We start from the raw sequence: 16,828 nt of genomic DNA, 5'->3' as shown, positions 1-16,828 counted from the left end.
TTAATTTTTTTATACAATTAGCAACACAATGCAAGGCAATAATGATTACTTACTAAATAAAAGATATCTCCAAATATTAAATTTTACTATTGTCTCAACTTAATCATAGAGTGGAAGGCTGTTTATATCTCAAACATGCATACAAAGACATTTCTTGAATCACATGATATTTCTTTTGTTACCCAAAGATATACGCTTTTTAAAAATTAAAAAAAACAAAGAAGAATGAATTCAATAATAATAATAATAATAATAATAGTTGGATGAGAAATTTTATGGTGCTTAAGTAGTAATTAGTGACATTTTCTTAGTTACTTCTTAAAAATTAATCAAAATAAATTATAAAATTTAATTCCTAATCAATATAATATTAAAGAATGAAATTATAAAAAAAAATTAAAAAAAACCACAAAAAAAACTAGATTCAATCCGAGTTAACTTGTAAGTCAGGTTATGAGATCGAGATAATTTTATACAAATCAAATTAAAACAAATTATGAAATCTAGTTCTTAATCAATTAAATGTTGATGAATGAGTTTGAAAAAAATCAATTAAAAAGAGATAAAAAAAACCCGAATTAAGCCAGTGTAATTCATCAAACTTATAAGCTGAGTCATAAGACTATAATAATCTCATAAAAAATAAAATAAATTATGAAATCTAATCTCTAATAAAACCTAAAATCTAATATTGGAGGATTAAAAAAAAAAAAAACACTTTGTTAGGAGGTGGATAGTGATTTAAACTTCTCGTTTAGTTTTTGTTAATTATGAAGTTTAATTTTTAGTAAATTCAATCCTACAAAAATAAAATTGAAAAAAAAAATAATAGCAAGAAGAAGCACTGCAGAGGTGAACAGTGCTTGGTGTTATATATATAACAAAGCTGGGTTATATATATATATATATATAGATAAATATATCTTTTTTGAGAACATTGGTCCTGTTTCTCACCTATATCATTATCAAAATGAATAATCAAATACAACATTCCATGGGTTTATAAATTCAAGACATTAATTAGTGGATGCGAAAGAATTAATCCTGCTTCCTGCCCCACTTTTTTTGTATTTTTTTCAATGCAAGTCAAAATCTAACACCTTTTGGTTGATTTTTGGAAGTACTTAATTGGGTAATTCCAGTAAGTATGAAATGATTAATCGGTAGAGTACAATGATATACCGACAAAAAGAGGTCATATTTGAATATAATGCCACTCGTTCAATCAAAAGCCATGGCCAAATTGACGAACGCATGTTCATTAACCTTATATATATATATATATATATATATATATATATATATATATATATATATATATATATATATATATATATATATATATAGCAATAGAGGGAGAATATTATTAAGATTTAACTAATATTATTAAAAAAATAACAAATTGATTAAAAAAAAACTTACAATTAAAAAAGAAAATAAACACCAAAAAATGTTAATCCTGAACATTAAATTACCTTAACATACAAAATGAATATCTAGTTAGATCAAAAAATATATATAAAAGTAAGATTTTAAAATCTAATATGAAGTTAATAATTTAAAGAATAAATTTTATTCGATCAACAATATTAAAAATTAATTTATTTCGGATAATCCAAATAAACCAACTCAAGATACTATAGCAAAAGGAATAAATAGCTTTGCACTTAAACTTTCTATGTACCAAACGATTCCATTCCTAGAAAAAAAAAAAAAAAAGAGTTAAACAATCTTTGGCATAAACCGATTATATTCAATCCATTGCATAAAATGATTCCATGCATGTTCATATATTCAACTTATTATTATTCGGAGTCATGAACGCCACAAGCTATCAATCACACTAACAAAAACGTATCAATTAATCTTACATGAAAACTGAAAGATCAACAAATTGATTCCAATTAAGGACAGAATCAAATTGTTTCCAAGCTCGATCGATCACACATAAAATTTTCAAACAAGGACTAACTACTGAGAATAAGAATCATCATGAGTTTGGCGTTTCACGTTTATATGATTTAATTATCACAAAATCATTTAATTATAAACACACACACACATAATATGACTGTGACTTCACCTAATTAAAATCCAAGTTCTCCATATAAGTTTATTTTGTGAGATGGAATTAAGACTCTTAATTTGTTATGCTTATTGAAGGATCATAGATATTGATAGAGAGGAAAGACGAGGTGGGGTTGGGAAGAGAAGAACAATCAAGGGATATTAAAGAATATTAAAGACTCGTTTCTAATTAAGTTTGGATTTCGTATTTGAAATGGAAAATAATAATATCATTTCAAAATGAAGACTTAGGGGATAAGAGGACATGTTACACTCTCATTGCTCGACATGTGGAATCTAAGAAAGTCTTAAGTTTGAGCTAATTAATATATTTATTCCAATTATATCCTAAAGTCTTGAGATAAATATATTTTACTTATTGGATTTACAAGCTAAATAATATGTTGAATTAGATAGTGATGTCAACCAATTAATTAAGTAAAGAGGACACTAAATTATTATTATTTAAAATACATAATTTTTATATCATTTCAAAAATTAGCAACTCTATTTTTTTTTTTTTGGGTTTAGAAGAGAGAAAACATAGGTGCTACTAGAGCTACAAACTCAATGGCCTTGATTAGAGTAGTAAAAATATTATTCAAGCCTAAATTTCTCTCTCGAATCGGCTGATGATATATTAACACTAAACGTTTTCCTTTTTTTATGATCAAGGAGATATGCTCACTCCATTAAGAACTCTCAAATCAGTCCGATTTCTTAGATTAACAACTGGAGAATATTTAGTTTCATAACTAAATGTACAAGCTAGTCCAAGAATTGAATAAAAAAGACAGCCCATGTTGTTCCAAGACAGATTAATTAGTCACTAATTGTTACTAATCCCTTTGTTAGAAAAATGGTCATAAATACCGCTCACGCTTGGTGTTTCTTTTTAATTGGAAAGAAAATCAAGAGTGCGTCCTCATAGAGGGAGTACCAATCTAAGAAAATCATGAATTTATTTGGGTTAGAGAAGAACAAAATAGATATATCATTAAGTCATTTAGATAACAGTAATTTGATTAATATTAATAGTTTGGTTAAATAATAGCTAGATTATTGCTAATTACTTTTAACTATTTTGAAAACTTCATTAATTGCAAGCCAGACATATTCTTGTACGTGGTAATTGATTAATTAATTAATTTGGCAATGTCAAAGCTGATCCCTTCCTCTCCAGTGGGCATTAGCGCAAAGCTATACCTACAGTGGTCTGATAATTCTTGAAGGACCAGCCATGTAATTATAATTAGCATAGCCATAGAAAGAGACTGGGTTTCTCACGAGAAAACACCATGGCAATGATGGCGATTCGAAAGTTGAGCGGAAAAGAAGTATTTGGTTATGAAGATTGGATTTTGATAATGGATCACAATGAGTGGTTTAATAATTAGGAAATTAACAAACCCTAGGATGTGAAAAAGTGGTCAGTATATCAATATATAATCGTGCTTATGGGCTATATATGTATAATTGGTTGGAATTTTAGGGTTTTGTGAAAAGTAGCACCCACCGTGGTCTGAGTCCAAAGTAGACTCTCTGAATATTTAAAAAGTTTAGTTTGAGTTGTTGAGTGGGAAATGCACACGTTAGAGTTTACAAGAGAGAGAAGATATAGCAGCAGCAGAGGAGGAGGAGGAGGAGGAGGAGGAGGAAGGAATCAAGTCCCAAACTTAATTTAATTACTGTCCTCTTGTCCTCCCTTTCTCGCCCTAACTAGCTAGTTCCCTACCCGCACGTCCACAAAAGAAACACCCCCTTCTTTCTCTCTGTCCCCTCCTCTTCCTATAGCCCCTCAAGTGTCATTTTCTCACATATACTTCACACAAAAGAAACAACCATTCTCTTCATACCTTGTCATTTCTTCTCTCTCGCATCATCTCAATCTCGAACCCCTGCAACTACTCCCCTCAATTTGATCCAAAGAGAGAAAACCCAGAAATCTCTCAACCCTTTTGCTTAAATCGTCCATGATAACCCTCTATATCTTCATCTTAACTTCTTGATCCATAACAAATATTATACTCTCCTACTGCACTGCACTTACAAGAAAACGTAAAACAAGAAGAAAAAAAAGACAAATTAAAGAGGAGATAATTAGGAGACGTAAAAGGGCTTGTTTGGCTGCTTAAAGATGGAGCTATTCCCAGCACAACCAGATTTATCTCTTCAGATTAGCCCACCAAACAGCAAACCCACATCAACATGGAGGAGAACAGAAGAAGAGATGGATTTGGGGTTTTGGAAGAGAGCTTTGGACTCAAGAAACTCTATGTCTTCAATGGCAAAACCCGATACCTGTTTTGAGCTCTCGCTGTCTAATCCAAGGGTTTCAGAACCCAACTCCAACCATTTTCACAATATCTTGCAAAATACTAACAATTGTAACGGTAACAGTCTTTTCCACTCCTTTCAAAAAAACCAACACACACACCCCCATCACAAACAAAACCGCCTCCATAATCATCATCCAGTACTCTTTCAGCCGCAACAACAAGAAGGTCTAAGCCAAGAGCTTGGTTTCTTGAGACCCATTAGAGGGATTCCTGTCTACCAAAACCCTCCTCCTTTTCCTTTCTCTCAACAAACTTCAGATGATACCTGCTCTCAAGATGCTTCTTTGGCTACTACTAAAAACACCAGTGCCACTACTTTAAGTCCATACCGGTCTCAAGGGTTGATGAGATCAAGATTCATGTCAAGGTTTCCAGCTAAAAGAAGCATGAGAGCACCAAGGATGCGTTGGACTACCACTCTCCATGCTCGCTTTGTTCATGCTGTTGAGCTATTGGGAGGCCATGAAAGTATATGCTTCATTTTGTTTCTTTCTTTTTCTCTAACCTTCTTTTCTAGCTTCCCCTTTTTATCTTTTCAGAATTTTTTTCCTTTCTTCTTTCACCTTTCTTGTTCATTTCTTTACCATCTTCAATAACATAGAAAAAAAAAAGGAACTTGGAAAAGAAATTTAACTCATGTTTTCCTTTCCTTTTTCTTTTTCGTTTTTGGGGTTTAGGGGCTACACCCAAACTAGTTCTTGAGCTTATGGATGTGAAAGATCTCACCTTGGCACATGTTAAATCACATTTACAGGTAATTAAAGCATACTCTCAACTGGTTTATCTCCCTGCTTGCAGTGTTTAAATTCTTTTGTGTGAAATAAAGAAAGAAAGAGATTTTTTAAATTGTCCCTTTTCTCCTTGTCTTTATTTTCTGTCTTACCTTCTATCTAGACTTATTGGCTTGAGCTAATAGTGTTAAATTAATTGTACTTCTAAGCAGAATTTGCCTTTTAATAGCCTACATTAATACAGGAAGGGTGTTTTATTTCATAGGTCACAAATTCCAAGGTTTCCCTGCACAGGGTCTCTCAAATCCTTAAACACTTCTTTTCTACACATTTTGGAAGAATGAACGAGAGAGAGAGAGAGTGGGGTATTATCGATTTCAGGAATCATGTAAGACAAAAACCCCAGGAATTCAAAATGAATCCTAGCCAAGCCGAGACAACTTTGCACTCAGTCCATTTTTATTACTTTTAAAAACATTTTCTCTTCACATTGAATGGAGGAGGAAAACAAAAACACAGAACAAAACACCATCATTTTTCAATGATATGTTTCTCAGATGGGTTTATCAACCCACTTTTTCAACCATTGTGAATCTCATTAATGCATGCCACCTCCCATATCTACATACATGCATTTAGTAGGCAAATAAATGCTTATGTCCAAAGTTCAAATAATCTCTCACTTTTTACATTCGGTACTTGCACTGAATATCTCTGATGTATGTATCCCAAACAGTATTATTGATCTCCTTTTCTTGGTTTATCCTTTTGTGTTTAAGTTTTTTCGCAATTCTTTTTGCTCTGTTAATCAATGCCCAGAGAGCCTAATTTGATGCTTCATCAAAAAATTAGTCTAATATTGGTCGTGAAAATGTAATGAATGCAGATGTATAGAACTGTAAAGACTGATAGAGCAGCAGCAGCTCCTTCAGGTTAACAGTACCTCCCTATCTATAATATCTTTTATTTTTTGAGAATTTTCAGTGATGGGTATCCAAATAAATATTCATATGCAACAATATTTACTTATCACTGTGCATTATGTTAATAAATGTTCCTTAATTAAGTTGGTCTTAAATATTACTGACTTAATTTAATTTCCCTTCTGTTTTTCTCTGTTTAATTATCTTGTACAGCACAATCGGATGTGTTTGATAATGGATCATCTGGAGATACTTCAGAAGATTTTATGCTGGACATTGAAAATCCTAGAAGCTTAGATATCTCAAAGCAACCGGGAAGACCAGGTGCTCCCCAAGACAAGGACTATCACGCTCTCTGGAGCAATTCTTCAAGGTACTACCACTATAGCATGCTTATTACTCTTTTGTCTACCTTTTTTATGTCATAGGTTTGTCACAGAATGCATGCTTTATTGGATAATTTAAGGGCAGATCATAAGAAAACAATAAAAAATAAATGGAATTCAGAACAAGCATAAGGAATTTGTATGCAGTTCCCAGTTTCTATTCTTTTTTATTTCCCTCTTCTCAGATCATAAGGTAACAAAGGCAAGATTTAAACCCGAAATCTTTCCCCTCTTACAGCTGTTTTAAGTGCTAGTTAGGGAAACTTAGTAACATTGAGTGACTATTTGCCCTTTAATTAACTTGCCATTTGGCAACCCAGAAGTCCAGAATGGTCTTCGGTTATTTGTCATTGAATTATTTTTCTTTCTAGCTAGATGGAAGTCCCAAGAAAAATTAAGACACTTACGATTTCTGAAGTAGAGTTTGGAATACTTCCATGTAGTAAGGACAAAACAGATGAAACTTGCATGGATATTGTCGTCCTACTGGGTATCCCACGCTCCTTGTTCTGGTTTCTTGATCTAGATCATGAATAATGATTATTGATGTAAAAATAGGATTATGCGTGCTAGATTCTTAAATTAAGTTGATATAAAATAAATAAAAAAACTGAAGTGCTGTCTCTAGGACCATATCCTGTCTTCCTCTCTCCAGTCCACATCTCAACCTTATATTATATCAAATATGGTTGCATGCAAGAAATACAAAAGGAGGAAGAAATGATTTCACTGCATTGTTATGTCCGTCCATGACCATCACGATCACTGAAACTCCATGATGGGGTAATTATACTCTTCCTTGTATCAGTGGGTGAAAAGGAAGTTTAAAAGAATCCACTCACTCTCCTACCATTATTCCAAGACATGAGAGTCCCATTCGACAAAACCACTTATAAAAATGGGGATATCTCTTTCCTTTGGATTTTGTGGGCTCAGATAGAGTTAAAGGGGGCCTACGGTTAGAATACTTAGTGGCAAAGCTAAACCCTGTGATGGTCCCATTATTCGAAAATCGTGGCGCCAGAGTTTTATGCCCTTTGAAACTTCCTTGCTATCGGTTGTTATGTGTAATGGGCTATCACATGGGTGAGTTCAACTTTATCTATAATCAACACAAAAATAAAATGTAAGAGTGAAGGGAGCTATAAAAAAGACAGCAAAAGATTGCTTTCTTTTGTTAGTTTTGCCTTTTCTTCTCTGCTTGGCTTCCACTGATAGGAAAATATTCTCTCAATCTGCTGGTTTTTAGCAGGGAAGCTTGGTTGCATGGAATATTAAAGGACTCTGGTGGAAACTTACCCTCCCTCGAGGTACCAGAATTTCAAATCTTTCTTTCCTATAATGTCCTTGATTTTCAAGATGCTGTGTCGAGCACGTAAATGTTCTGTTGTTGGAATGAATCAAGAAAAAGCCGATTGTTTATTCTCTTTCTCCATCACGCCATACCCGTTGGAAAGAAACAAGAAAGGCAAGGGGCTTTCACACTCTTGATAGCTCAGGTTATTCGTAAGCTGAAGGGGTAGTTTCGAAATTCTCTTAAAAAACCATTCAAGGAATGGAGAATAGTTTTTTTTTTTTCCTTTGTTACAATAGAGAATGGTTTTCTTTTAATATAATGTGAAAAGCTTCCTGGCCAAAGAAGAAGGGGGGGAAATGCAAGGAAGGAAGGAAGGAATTAAGGACATTTTCATGCTCATGGTTAAACAAAACCCTAAAACGCAAAAACTGAGCTCTCCTTTGAGTCTCCAACCCCATTTTGTTGACCTGGATTCATAGATGGTTCAGATCTATGTACTGTACATGTAAGAGTTGGTAGGTAGAGTGAAATATGTAAATATGAAGGTCAGATCATTTAATGCTAGTAAATAATTGTCATGTTAGGCAGTCGTATTGGGAAATGCACAGTGGTCACACTCTGGCAGTCTTTCAAAATGTTTTCCTAGCTAGCAATGTTTCTTTTTTCTTTGATAAATATTCTATTATTCCCGGAGCCCTTGATTCCTCCCTTCACAGTACACTTCCGTTGTGCTACTCTGCTCTAAGTTATTTATTGCCCTAGCTACTTTTGTTTTCTTTTCATGGTTTCTAATTTCAGTTTTGAAATAACTTTTCTTTCTTTCTTTCTTTTACAACAGAAGGACGTGGATCCAAAGTGCTTGAGCTACGAGAGAAATATATCAGATGTAAGCTCACCAACCCTTTCAGGGACAAGCCTCAAGAAGCCTAATTTGGAGTTCACTCTGGGCAGGCCACTTTGATGTTATTTACCGTGTGCGCTACTCATTTTGAAATCATTATATCTCTGGAGAGGTGCTGGTGAAGAGGATCGGTTACCCAGGAGAGAAAAATCAGAGAAAAAGTAAAGAGAAAAGAAAAGTAAAAGAAAGAAAAGAAAAGGAGAGCTAAAGAAAGACAAAGAAACAAGAGAGACAGAAAGCAACAAAAGGTGAAGAGTGAAAAAGGCATGTCCTTCATATCAAGCTTTGCGATCCAACTCAACATATTATATTCCTACGTAAATATGAAATCTAATTGATTTTATATGCTTTGCACTCTCAGAGAAAAAGAGAGTGTTTGAGAGAGAGAGACCTTTAGAGAGAGAAGGAGATATATATATAGAGGGAGAGACCTTTAATTATCTTAATCTATGAAGTGATCCATCCTTGGTAATTGTAATGGACCACTTTACATTTATATAATTTATTTTCATATTTTAACGAAGTGTTGGGGCTCTCTTTCCATTCCCAGACGTTGTCACATTCTTTATACACTTTCTGCACAAAGGAGAACAAAGACTTCTGAGCATATGAGCCAGGAAAGTAATGGGGAAAAAATGCATGACAAAAATATAAAGTCGTAATATAAATATATTGAAATTGAAGTCATTTGGGAGAAAGACAAAGAAATTAAACAGTAATTTCTTCGAGCAATAATCTATGAATCATACATCTTAATTAAGCATGTAAATCTCCTATGAACACATCGAACATTTGTGTCAGATCGCAAAAGTGCTTTTACTAGTCAAATCTCATGCTTTAATCAAGAGGGATTTCTTTTTTTTCTCAGGGGGAATTAATTTCCTTTCTGTCCGGCATATTATGCTTTAGCACATTACATAAAGATTAATGACGCGCAGATAATGCCGAAATTATAAACCTTTTAAGTCATTGTAGGAGCAAAATAGGTCTTGCAATCATTAACTTTACCAATGCACTTTAAATTTAGTATGGATAAAGCATCGAACTGTCATGGCATTTTAGCTTTGCAAAAAGAAGATCGCACCTTACATGCCATTTTACCACACACAAAGGGAAGTTTCTGTGAAAGTGCTCAAAAATTAATCTGTAATATAAGCCAACTTTAAAGCTCTTAGATCATCTGTGGGACTTTTGACCCGTTTTATTCTCCACTTGCTAAAGCGAACCAACAAGCCTTGCACGTGAGGCTATCCATTTAGAAAAATTCAGTTCAAGTTTTGTTAAATTGCACCCACTATAATAATAATAATTTCGATTATACCCATTCAAATCTCAGAATTATGCCATGTAGTCCTTTTATTTTTTGGGTGCTTGTTCAAAACTTTTTTTTTCTCTTGTCCCTTTACTTTTGATCCTTTTAATGACCCAGGCTTTAATTTCTTTGCACTGCTTTCTCGCCTTGGTGGCCTTTTAGCTTCCCAAATGCATTTTTTTTTCCTTTTCTTCTCTAACATGGAACTATTTCAATTCAAGTTTTGTTAATATGCACCCACAAAAATAATAATAATAATAATAATAATAATTTCGGTTATACCCATTCAAAATCTCAGAATTATGCCATGTAGTCCTTTCATTTTTTGGGTGGTTGTTCAGAACTGTTTTTTTCCTTAATTTCTTTTAGCTCAGATCTTGGGACTAGCATTTTAAAAAATCTATTAAATTTATGTAAACACATCAGACCAGTGTAGATGATGTACGTGTTTTTAAAAGAGAGGGCTTGATCTAAATTGACACATAAACTTATTAGAAAATACCTCTTACTTTCAAATAAATAAATAAAAGATAGAGTTATTTTAATTGTTGTCAAAATAAATTTATAGAAACTTTCACATTGCTCTTTTAAGTTATGATTTCGGATAACAATTTAAAAAAAAAAAAAAAACGAATGAACAGTAATAAAACAAACAATTTGCAGAGTTCGGTTAAGATATGCTTTGTATTGAAATTAAACAAAGCACAACACAATTTAAGATATCATTTATTAACAAAAAAACGATTCGTACTGCTAGATCCCATTAAAGGATGATCCACCAACTTCAACTGATGTGAGGCTCCTTAAGCCAGACCAAAATCAGACGGACGTACGTTAACAATAAACTATAAAACTAGGTCTATGAAGATCTAAATCTTCTTATTTGAAATAAAATATCTAATTTTGAAGATCCAGAGTATAGACAAAGAAAAACAAAAAGCCAAGAGGAAAAAGGACAGAAGAAAATGGAGAGGCGAATAATTTAAGGCGCGGGGGGGGGGGGGGGTGTGATCGTATTATGAAATGTTGTTTATATTAATAATAGTTACCACTTACAACACAACATAACGTAGTTATCAAAGGATAACACATCATAACAATATAAACATATCATTTTTATTTATTTATAACCCTGTTAGAAGCACAAAACCGTTATATTTAACTGCTTAAGCATCAAAAAGATTTATGGGAACTTATTTTCCAGGTATAATCAAAATCAAATTAACACCAAGCACAAATTGAATTCAAGCTTACATATCTTGCCAATGGATTGCAGCCCATGAATTTTAAAATTGTCTATAAAAAGTTTTTTCATTAGATCCCTTTACCTATATCAGTTGAATCCCTTTACCTATATCTAAGCATTTGATTCATTGATCTCGAGTTAACTACCTTTGTGATAGTTTTTGTAAGAACGAGAGTGAAATATTGTATTTGAGGTATAATGTGACTTAGAAGAACTTGTTTCATTTACGTGGTAACCCAAAACACTTATAAACAGTGATAATGTTATCACACATCGAGAGTTGCATGAAAAACTAATCAATAAAAATATTGTTATCCATAATTGAAAATAGTCATTATTGGTGAAGTATTTTGTGAATATTAATGACATGTTAGCCAAAAATAATAGTTGGTTAAGAAAAAAGATACTTGATTTGCATTGAATTAATGTGGTGTATATTTACATTGTTAACAATTAACTAAAAATATGATGGCAACCCAATATAAAAGTCAATTTAACAAGATGATTAGGTGTTTAATAATGATCAAAATTGAAAATATTCAATTCTTTTTAATAATAGTTTCTGCTTTACAGGTATCCTTTCCTCATTTACTAAATCTTAAAGATATAGATTTTTAAAAAATTTGATAGCAAATATTTTACCAAATATCACTTTAAAGAAAAAAAATTGACTTATCTAAAAATGAAAAAAAAATGAGTAGAAAAAAAATTACTACATTTAAAAACAAAACCAACTTACTTAAATACGACAAAATATAACGTTAACTTCCCAAAAAAACAACATAAGACATTTAAAAAAAAGAAAAAAAAAACATCAACTTTATACATAGTATTTACACAAATACAATATCAAAAATCACATAAAAACACTTAATTAATACCTAGAAAGACGTTACAAACCAAGACGTAACTATAAAATGAAGCATTGTAAACAAGAAAACCTTAGCCTCAATTAATAATGGTTATGCCCTTTATAAGATCCATTTAATTGCTATGTACCTCTTTATCGCTTAATTGTGTCTCTTGGAATTAGCTTTGGATGGTTGCTATGATCATATAATTATTTTTAAAGATTGGACTAAAATATTTTAGTTGAATTATAATTAAAAGTGGAAGTCAAAAAACTAGACTAGCAGAATTTTGATTTTAAAAAAAAGCACAATTAGTAAAAAAAATAGTGAACTAGCACAATTTAAAGAAAAATTAAAGAAATTGGATGCTTTTGTAGCTTATGTTACTAGAAGTAGCGTAATCAACAAAAATTGTATGGTTGTGTTACTCCTAGTAACACAACCAATAGAAATTTTTTTAAAAAAAAAAATCAAAGGTTTATATCATTAGAAGTAACAAATAATATCAAGGTTGTGATTGTAGAACTTAATATACGATTTTATGATGCAAAATAAACATGTATATAACATAATCGTAAAGCTTAATGACAAGGAAATAGTACCTCCACATATTTGCTACTCTCTTTGATATGTATTTGGCATTTCCAAACTCTACTCACTAGCTGAAATAAAGGAAAGATTCTACAAACCTAGTTCTATAGTGGATCAATTACTATAACTAGCTTAAATAAGGAAAGATTTTCAAAATAGGCTTATAAGTTGTTTTTTGTCAATTTTATTGGTTTTCTATTTAATTTTGGATTTTTTAGCTTAATTTAGTACTCATTTGTGTTAAATTTTGCACTAAGAAGATTTTAATGGTTGTGCTACTCCTATAGTGAAACCTAAGAGATTTTTTTATTTTTCAAGATTGTGCTAGTTTGCAATTTATTTTCTTGACTATGTTATATTAAAAAAAAAAAAAAAAAAACACTCTAGATTCTTTACTTTTCGCCGCCACAATTTTAGGGGTGTTTTTCAAAATAACATAAATGATATAAAAAGATTTTGAGAAATATCACAAACAAAAATAAAATGAAAATAGCACAGCATCTAGAATTCAATGGTCTCACCAAAGTTTTATTATATAAAAAAAAACCCATCAATCTCACCATTATTATTTTTTCAATCATTGGTTGGAGCAATGGTTTTTCAACAAAACGCTAAGCCTAAGCAATAACTCTAACTAAATCCCAAACCTCAAATTCAAACCTTAAACAATAATACTAACTCTAACTAAACCCCAAACCCTAAATGCAAATTATAAATCCTGACCTTAAACAATAATGTTGTAGCACTATCAAAATGACATAACATTAATATTTTGTTCAAAAAAATACTCATTTGAATCAAGTGGTATAAAAAAAGAAGAAGAAGAAGAAGAAATTTATCTTAAAATTCAACATAATCCCTAATTTTTCAGGATTTGTAACTAATTGATGTTATTTATAACATCAAATACAACAAACCATATATATTTACATCAATTCATATGCAATTGAATTAATAGAACAAAATCTTCAATTATGGCAATTAATCTCAAAATCCATTGTAAACATTAATTGATTAAACTTCTTGACTAATTGTATTTATTTATGGCATCAATTACAGCAAACCATACATAATTGTATCAATTCATATGCAATTGCATCAACCGAACAAATTTCTCAATTATAACAATTAATCTCAAAATTCAATACAAACTCTAATTGATCTAATTTCTTCTACACATATACTCTAACTATTTCTCAAACATAATGAAACTAACTTTGATACCATGTTGGAAATTACTAGGAGAGAAAGGAAGGAGAGGAAGCATGGTGGAAACACATCTCTTTCTTATCATATTACTCTCCTAATGGAAGAAGTATTTATAGACTTATACTCGAATACAATACTCTAAGCATATATTTATACTAATCTAGGATAATTTAAGAGACTTAAGGATAAACACATCGTTAATAAGTATACATATAGTTAGGAATTATGATACACTTAGGAGAACTAAACATATCCTTAATTGTTATACAAATATCTAGGAAACATATAGGAGAACCAAAAAAAATATTTTAACTTTAAAATTAATTCCAGTAATTATTATTCACATTAACTTATTCCTATAAGTGAATTTTTAAAAAAACTTACAAACATCTATTATCACTATCATGTACTAATTTAGTTTCAATTAGAAGAAAAACTAGGATAGTAGCTAGAATTTAAATTCCAAAACACTATTTGGTCCTTAAAAAAAACATATACCCAATCAAATTGTTTGGAGCAGTATAGAATAGACGTGGAGCCTCCTTTTGAAAAAAATTAAAATGCATCATGAGCAACATAAAAGTTAGTGTAATTAGACATAATATAGTCTAAAACTTTTGGAGCAAAGGCCAAACCTAGACAGGCAAGTGGGTGCTACAATCCTTCAAAGTTTGAAATGGTCATTTTGAAATTAAATTATCTGAGGTTCCAAACCCTATTAGCTTTTAAAGGGTATATATAGATAAAAACAAATTGAAATTTCTTTCAATTTTTATTTGTTTAAATCCATTTTTTACACATACATATGTAAATGTATATACTTACGTAAATGGATAATTTAATGATAACTAATTTATTTCATTTTTCCTCTAGTATATATCTTGGCACAACTCAAAACTTAACTTAATAGCCTAAATCCTGGCTGATCAGTTTCGAATTTTGCCGGAAAAAGCCCATCTCTACCGAGTGAATTTACCAATTAAGAGATCCCAAAAACAGAAGCATTATTGATTGCACCATTCTTCTGACTTTCCCCTTTACTTTAAAGTGTGATCCAGGCGTCTAGGCCCCATAGATAATACTGCAACCTAATTTCAATTCTTTTTTTTAATTAAAATTTCAAACCCCATCCCATCATGTATGCAATCAACGTCTACAACTTTAAGATCAAATATCGGATTAGTTTATTTTTCAGTTGAAAAGTGTTTTAAAAAAAAAGTTAAAAAATATATTTTTTATTTTAAATTATTTTTTATAAATTTTTAATTTTTTTTTTAAAGTGCTGAAGCCAAAAAAAATTTAAAAAGTAAAAATTTTTAATAAATTTCAAATAAAAAACAAACTTTTCCGTACCCTTGCAATTACCGAATGAGAGTGAAAATATAAAAAATTACTAATTTTCCTTAACTCGTTTTAGATTTACACGAGTCGTTTAGCATGCTAATTCTATTTCTATAATTATGCGACAGTGCTTATATAATAAGAGTGTTGATTTATTATTTTAGTTATAACCAATACAATTGTAATGTTCACTCCTTGTATCCGATTTAATCACCATCAAGAAATATTAAAACCTGCTCAGACAAGAAAAGTTAGATGAGGATTTGAATTTGGTAACTGCTCCAATGACTTCAAGTAACGGTCGGTTCACTTTTTTAATAAAAAAAAAAAAACTGAGAACTAAGTAAATTGTTTGTGTTTATGAAATTCAATTATAGAAAATAAAAGAAATTTGAGACCAAATAATGTTAACCTCATGTCATCGGGAAAAAAAAAAAAAAAAAAAAAAACTTTCAATAATCCAGAATGTTGACAATTAATTTAACTGGAAAGAAAAGCAGTAGCGGAGCAGAGGCTACTCAACCCCCCTCTGGCTATTCTCTACCTCCTGGTTAGGCCGTACTGTATCTAGTGCATGACACCCGAGAAAGTAAAAAAAAAAATATATATATATATATATATATTAAATCATCATTACACTATCATTAATTGACACATGGTCCTCCACTTTACACGTGTCAGAATCACGTCTCATTGTTGTGGACAGTTAAAAGTCCTGCCAACCGTCAGATCTTGCTACCTGCCCAAAGAATGAAAGGGACTTGTAACGATGATGTTCGTTGTTTTTTTCCTTTTGTTTCCGTTCACCAATGTCGTTTCATGAATTTTGCAGCTTTTATTGAGTAGCTCGAGAAGCTTTATTATTATTATTATTATTATTATTTGAGGGTCAAAAAGGTTGGATTGAGGGCCCTTCTTGAAGGGTGGTATATCCATGCAGCATATTTAATGCTCTGGTTATGCATGCAGATGCAATTGTATAGGACCTGTAAATATTTGTCATTGAAGAGGCTTTTCAAATGTACAAATACTCTTCTTCTTTTTACAGTAATTTATTTGTTTTCAACATCATTCTCTCTAAATTCGCCAATATTGTACCACTGTTCTACCTTCTGCTTTAGAGAATCTGGTCAACTATTGCTTGCTTTCCTAGATGGGTGGAGCTGAGCTGCAGATATGAAAAGGATAGGGTAGGACGACTATAGTAAAGTCGTGTTTATATATATATATATATGGTCTTAATATTTTCTTTTCATATTGGCTGGATAAAATGAGACATTATCAGCCTTGGGGGATCCAATATTGTAAGAGGGATTAAAAGGCTTATATCGAAGCCCATATAATTTATATTATGTAGCAATATTTACGACGGGTAAAATGATCAGTAATAATTCTTGTCAATGTCCATCAATCCAAACACATCCAACAAGGAAGACTCATGCATGTAGGATCCATCACAATCGTCACATCTTTTCTGAAAAATGAAGATTTAAGGAACTGCAGCACCATCAAAGCTTGGTTAAGTTGTTTGTCGTTTTACAGAAGCGCATGCATGGCTTGAACACCACCTTTCATGGAAATCACATTGTTATGGTTCAGCTATACATCAGCTTTCACAGCTACGTGGTGCATAT

General features: G+C 31.4%; 1 protein-coding gene across 9 annotated transcripts; it reads left to right on the top strand.

Annotated features, from left to right (window-relative positions):
- The first annotated feature begins 3,642 nt into the window (after positions 1 to 3,642).
- LOC118039218 (probable transcription factor KAN2) lies at positions 3,643 to 9,163 on the top strand. 9 transcript variants are annotated; one of them, XM_035045854.2, is made up of 7 exons: positions 3,644 to 4,874; positions 5,084 to 5,160; positions 5,403 to 5,525; positions 6,024 to 6,069; positions 6,274 to 6,433; positions 7,699 to 7,756; positions 8,582 to 9,163. In XM_035045854.2, exons 1-7 carry the CDS (start codon positions 4,205 to 4,207, stop codon positions 8,702 to 8,704), a joined length of 1,257 nt encoding a protein of 418 aa, XP_034901745.1. In that variant the 5' UTR covers positions 3,644 to 4,204; the 3' UTR covers positions 8,705 to 9,163. The 9 variants fall into 9 exon arrangements, with proteins under 9 accessions (XP_073265957.1, XP_034901745.1, XP_034901744.1 ...); XM_035045853.2 differs by having other exon boundaries at positions 8,579 to 9,163; XM_035045852.2 differs by having other exon boundaries at positions 3,645 to 4,874; positions 7,696 to 7,756.
- The last annotated feature ends 7,665 nt before the right edge of the window (positions 9,164 to 16,828 follow it).

Source organism: Populus alba, chromosome 1, assembly GCF_005239225.2.
Source record: "Populus alba chromosome 1, ASM523922v2, whole genome shotgun sequence".
NCBI lineage: Eukaryota > Viridiplantae > Streptophyta > Magnoliopsida > Malpighiales > Salicaceae > Populus > Populus alba.
Note: the sequence above shows the minus strand (reverse complement) of the source record. Positions and strands in the feature narration are given on the sequence as shown.